The sequence below is a fragment of the Merops nubicus genome, unplaced genomic scaffold (assembly GCF_000691845.1).
Source record: "Merops nubicus isolate BGI_N331 unplaced genomic scaffold, ASM69184v1 scaffold9946, whole genome shotgun sequence".
Classification (NCBI taxonomy): domain Eukaryota; kingdom Metazoa; phylum Chordata; class Aves; order Coraciiformes; family Meropidae; genus Merops; species Merops nubicus.
In genome coordinates this window covers 15,290-21,393 of record NW_008615605.1, presented here as the reverse complement: position 1 = coordinate 21,393, position 6,104 = coordinate 15,290, and the positions used below count along the sequence as shown (strand labels likewise).

Sequence of the window (6,104 nt, the reverse complement as noted above, 5' to 3'; positions counted from 1 at the left end):
GATTTGCCCATGAGCCATTTCACCTCACCCGCTGGCAGGAAAGATGGCAGCACATTCATTCAAGATTTTAGGATTAGAAGGATAAATTTTGTAAGGCGGGCAGGAGAAACCAGTAAGTGGAGGAACTGAGTTAATGCAAAAATGAGAGTACACAGCAGATACACACACGGTAAACTTCATTTCAACTTGTTTACAAAAATCGACAAAAAGAAAATCACCTTGTAAACGTATTCCCATGTGTTGGAGCTGACAGAACCGGTTGTACTGGCATGCTCAAATAGAGATTGTCAAGCCTTGTCTTGCCCCGGGTGACAGCCGAGTGAGGTGACCCTCCCAGCAGAAACAAACCCCGAGGGAACTGCTCTGGGGGCTCTGCCCGGGGGCACGGGGCTGGTCCCGGTGCCCGGCCCCCCTGCAGCAGGGCCCGTGGTGAGGGAGCAGGGAGGAGCCCGGGGCAGCTCCGCCAGGGCCAGCAGGAGGAGGGGGGTTTGTGTGCAATGAAAACACCGTGTCATTTCCTGAACTTCATCCTGTATTCAAAGGCCTCAGAAGAGCCCAGACCCTGTTCCTAAATTAGACCATTCAGGCGAAGAGGGAGAAGGGGCAGGGGGAGATGGATGCACAGGACTTTTTACAGGACCAAAAGCCAAGCGTTTCCCAGGATGAGCTGATTGGAGCCCTCTACCATCCCATCCACCTTCCTGGGCAGTGGCAGTCTCCAGCTCTGAGCCACACTGCTCGAACCTCACCAACTGCAGAAGGACAACATGGAAGTAAACTGAAAATATACTTGGAAACAGGTTTCTTTTTGGTAACTACGTTTTCTGGTTTTACTCTCAGATTTCAGCAATGGAAGCAAACAGACACTGGTTAAGATTTGAGATGCACCCACACATTTCAGTACTGGTCAGATGACAAGAGCAGTAGGTTTCAACAAGAATGACTGAAAAATAAACCAAACCTGATCACTTGTATTCCAGGGAATGAAGCAACTTAAGGTACATCTGGTGAGGATCCCCCTTCTAAAATCACTGAGAGCTTGACCCCCCTCACAGGCAGAGCTCTTGCCAAGGCTCTTCCCCATGGAAGAGGGATCCAGCACAAACAGGTTAAGAGAGTTTTAACATCACTAAACCTAGAAATATTTTTGGTATCGTGTCCCTTCCCCTTTTCCCCTGGGCAGGAGCAATTCCAGTGAGGAGCAGTTCTTAGCTCTCTGTACTGAACCAGGCTGCTTCAGAAAGCATTTCAGAAAGCATTTCCACAGTTGGGCATAACAGGTCCCAGGGCTGCTGAGAAAAGATGAATTACCAGCTTTGTAGACTCTGAGGTACATAGACAGCAGTCGGGGTCATCAGTCCCCAGACCCTGGATGCAACCAGAGTTTCAAGGGTAGAGAACAAGCCCAACCTGTGTGGCTGGGTGTCCCCAGGGAGACGTCTCGTGCTCCCCTGGCAGCCAGCAGCCCTCGGGTGGGATTTGGGCTCCCCACGTGCCCCACGGGGCTCTCAGGGTCGAGCCTCCCCCAAAGCTGCTCTGCACTGAGCAAACTCATTTGACAAACGTTGAGTTAGGGATAAATAACCCACAAACAGGTTTGTGCAAATTTTTTTTATTTCCACATTTATATCACAATGTGTCCACTTAAAGGACCAAATAGCAAAGTTGCTCCCTTCTGCACCCCGAGGACACAGAAGTCTAGTTACTGTACATTCACTAAGGCTCTTTGTTTTTGCAAATTGCGTTTATGATGGATATCCATAAGGCAAACAATATCTAAAGGAATGGTAACAAGTATATTTCCAGCATACAAACAGGCTTCCTTTTTCCCTCTCACAGTACAGTTACAAACTTGTAGCACCCTCATTACATTTAGGTTCTAGAAAAGGTGATTTTTCTCTGTATTTTTTTTTGTGTGTGTTTTTTGTTTTCTTTCTTTTTTTTTTCTTTTTTTAAATTTTTTTTTATTTTTCCTAGAAGTTTGCAGGAAGGGAAAAAGAGGAAAAATATTTGGCTGGTGGTGGTGGGATCAAAAATATCATTAAACATCTAGTTTTTGCAGCATTTCTCAGAGACTGGATTTAAACTGAAACCAGACTAAAATATGTGGATGCCTATGGAATGTTGGGCTGAAGCTGGTCTCCCAGCCTGCAGTGCAACACCTGCTGTTTAAAACCCAATCTCCGTACCACATGACTTTAAAACAAGAACAAAATGCAGTCGTGTTCAGAGATGTGATACAAATAAAAACTACAGTTTTTGCACATCGTCTCTCGAATATCTCACTGCCAAATAAAAACCCAAATCAAGTCAAATAAATAGATGCATATTTTGTTAAGGTAACTTCCACAATTTTCTCTGTACCTGCCTGTAATAAGATTCCGGCATTCAGAAAGTGCTGGAAATCCTCTTCACTTCTTGGGGACTAACACTTGGTTTGTTTTTTTTTTTATAGCTGGCTCGCTCTAGAGTTTTGAACTCAGATTGATCAACCTTCGTATGCCTTCCTTTGCAATTGTTAGTAAACTGGTAGCAGCATTTCACAAAAGGAGGGTTTAAGGGACGGAGCTGTCTGGAGCCAGCTCCTCCCCCCTCTGCTCGTGGGGCCTGTTTGTCCAGGACAGGAGGCTCTGCTCTCCGCCGAGCGGCACCGCGTCTGCCGGCCCTGCTAACTGCGGCTGGGAAAGCGTCTGGAGCAAACCTGTTCTCAGTCTAGGCAGACGTAAGGCAGGATGTTCAATCTACCCTCATCCCCGTGTGGATCTAGAGATATGCACTGTGTCCAATCATACCAGTTACCCTGTGTGTCATAGCAACCGTTCACGCCTGGCCAGTGGTGTTCACATATCCTGTCCAGGTCATCGCTCGTGACCTCTCTCGTGACCCCAGGCAAGTCTGTAGGTTTGCTGTTAGGAGCTAGAACGTGAGTCTTTCTAGCCTCTTTTCTAGTGCTTTCCTCCTGCTTTAAGTATTCAGACATGAAGTAGTGAGCTCCTGGAGTCTGTACTCCTGATGAGGACAGCAAGCTACTCTGTCTGTTTAAATAGGACTGAATGATTTCGTTTCTGGATAATTCTTTCCAGTTCGTTTGTTCAAAGGGGCTTTGCAGGTTGGGTTTTTGCTCCTGCTTTTCCGTTTCTGTCCTGTGCTGTTCAGTAAGAGCAGGGATTTCTACCTGCAAAGGATCTTTCTGTGTTAAAGGTTTTATCTGTCCTGTCATGTGATCAAAAGTGAGCTTTCTCTCTTTTAACCTCACAGGTTTCACACCCCCTTCTGCCACGTGCCCATCCAGGTTGACCGTATAGTCTCTGGGCCGGTACCTTTTCTTCTTCCTGCTGTCGGACCCTGAGGCAGCGTCGTCGCTGTCCATTTTGGAAGCGTCCTGTGAAAAGCCCACGTGTGGCAGGAGAGATTCCCCAGGGTGGGAGCTGGTTTTGCAGCCGGGAGCCGTGTGCTGCTGAGGCGTCCCCGCCGCGTGCCTGTGCTGGCTCTCGGGAGGTACCTGCTGCTCCTGCCAGTGCTGGGACACCTCGGGCACCGGCTGCGGAGAGAACTCCAGTCTTTTTGCTGGCATGGGAGGTGTGGATGGTTGCATCAAGGAGGGTGGTGGCGATGGCACCTGTGCAGTATCTAAGAACTGAGACCTTTGAGATGGACTGGGCATCGAATCCTTTGGTGAGTACGTGGTATGCTGCCGAGCAAAAGCGTCGTGCCTGAGGCTCCGGGGGCTGAAGGAGGAGCAGCGAGGACTCTTGGGCTGGTGCAGCCCCGTGGCTTCTTCCGCTTTATCATGCTGCTGAAGCACTGCAGTCTTTAATAACGAGGAAGTGCTGGAAGGTTTTACGAGTCCTGGAGAACTGGTGTGAGGTCTGACAGCGTTTACTGGGATCTTACTGTGTTTGTCGTTTTCACTGAGGTCTGTCCTGCTGCTCTCAGGCCCTGCGTGCAGATTTACATCTATGGGACTAGGGAAACTTTCGGGACTGCCTCCGATGCCGTTCGTTGGAGGGGGCGAAGAGTTCTGTAATACTTCATGACTAACTTTGGAGACTTTGGGGGGAAGGGGGCCCTGATGCCCATCCCTGTGTTCAGCTTTCTTTTTCCGGTTTCCCAATTTCTCCGTTTTTGGAGAATTGAGTTTCTGTATATCGTTCCTGCTCTTCAATTCGCTGATGGGCTTGGACCCAGCCACAGCAGGCAGCTGCGCTTCGGGCTTGCAGTTGTGAGCGCCACCGTTGGCTGACCCGGGTGGATTTGGCAACCCCCTTGGCACTGGGTCATTCTGGGTTACGGGTTCGATCAACTTCTGCCAATTCCGCAACAATTTCTTGGCACGTTTGGCAAGTTCCTCGTTGGATGTTTTCTTCCTCACCTCATTGATAAGCCTCCCAAGTCTCGTCTCCTATCACGGAAAGAAAAACTGGTTTACAAACAGGTATCGTTCTAAACAAAATTCTTCAGGCGTGTTCTTGCTTTGTAACACTCACCCCAAGAAATACTTAGTTAAAAAACACTAAAGGTTCAAGCATCAAAGTAATCTTTTTGGAAAGGATTCATCTAGTTGGTCCAGTGCTCAGCCACGCAATGTTCCAAGTCCCTATTCCCTGGGTAAAGCACCAGAGCCATTAGAGTGAAAACCATCAGAAAGGAACTCTTCAATCAGCAAGAATCTTGAGAATAAAATGTGCAAGCTCAGGTTCCAGGAGAAACGCAGCACCCAAGGCAGAAAAGGTGTGTGCTCATCACAACAGAAACACAAAATCTGAAGAAATGGGCAAGAGAATGAAATCCCAGAATCTCTGCCTGTTACAATAGCACATCAACAGTAAAAATCTCCCTTCCACAGAGCTGAGTAGCCGGGGTGTGACTGCATCCCACCCTCCTCCTCCATCTCTCCCTTCACTCCCCAGTATCTCAAAAGCACACGAAAGCCCAATTTAAACAAGCATTCCTAAAGCACATTTGAAACAGAATCGTCCCCAAGTCAGCTAACTTAGAAAAGAGCTTCAAAGGAAAAGACAGAGCAGGCTGTGAGAGAAACATGCAACGTGTGATACATGTGTTGAAATACAGCTGGAGTTGTAACTCAGCAATAGTTAAAAAGTAACACCAACGATTTCGATATAAAAACTGGAAAAAAATTTAATTTAGCCATAAAAAAACATACATGTGTTGAAATACAGCTGGAGTTATAACTCAGCAATAGTTAAAAAGTAACAGCAACAATTTTGATACAAAAACTGGAAAAAAATTATAATTTAGCCATAAAAAAACTTTTTTTGGCTCTTAGAGTGGCCAGTGAGACTGCAGCTGCCCCACTTCAAGCTTTTAATACACCTCATGTCACCAACTGGATGAGACACTGAAACTTCCTTAACTGAGTTTAAGATGAATTCCACAAGCACAGACCAACTATATTCCCACTTCAGATTCTCTGGTGCTCGGTCAAATATCTAAAGAAGTGACCAGTACTTCAGCCAGCTGAGTGACATTGATAAATGCAGCTGAATTAATCAGCAGCGAGCGATGATGAATTTAGGGCTGCAGACAAACAGGAACTGTGCTGCCCAGAACACTGACCCCAGCCCAGACAGAACCACTGTGTGCACACCGAGATGGCAGCAGCAGCACGAGAGGGGCTGAAGAATATCTTAATTGTCAATCCTTTGCAAGCAATCTATTGTTTCAAAAAAAACTCTTATGGAAATTAGACAGGCAGAGAAAGTCCTTTTATACACACAAAAATCAAGTGATGTTTAGAGGGGGACATACCTCAAGTGCCTCTTTGGTTATGGGGTATTTCTCCAGGCTGGAGATCACTTCCAGCACTGCCACCATGTTATGGATCTGCAAGGAGGAAGACAAAGTCACTTCACGTTTCATGTACAGGTCTTAGTTATCAAATGTAATTTAAGACCTTCCACTTTCTAATTGCTGGAAGCATTAATCACAAAACTGCTATCAGACTGTCTGGCTTTAGGGAGCTGATTGTTCAAAGAATAGGGACAAGGACACTCTACTGACCTAGTTGGGAGCGGCAGGAGCTGTAACAAACACACTCTTATATAAATCTGAAGGAAACACCAGCAATAAATCCACCGTGA

General features: G+C 46.8%; 1 protein-coding gene across 1 annotated transcript; it reads right to left on the bottom strand.

The window, feature by feature from the left end:
- Positions 1-2,707: 2,707 nt before the first annotated feature.
- On the bottom strand, positions 2,708-5,883 carry MED26 (mediator complex subunit 26). Its single transcript, XM_008942572.1, has 2 exons — positions 5,773-5,883; positions 2,708-4,402 (listed from the first exon to the last, which is right to left on the bottom strand). Exons 1-2 carry the CDS (start codon positions 5,881-5,883, stop codon positions 2,708-2,710), a joined length of 1,806 nt encoding a protein of 601 aa, XP_008940820.1.
- Positions 5,884-6,104: the final 221 nt, after the last annotated feature.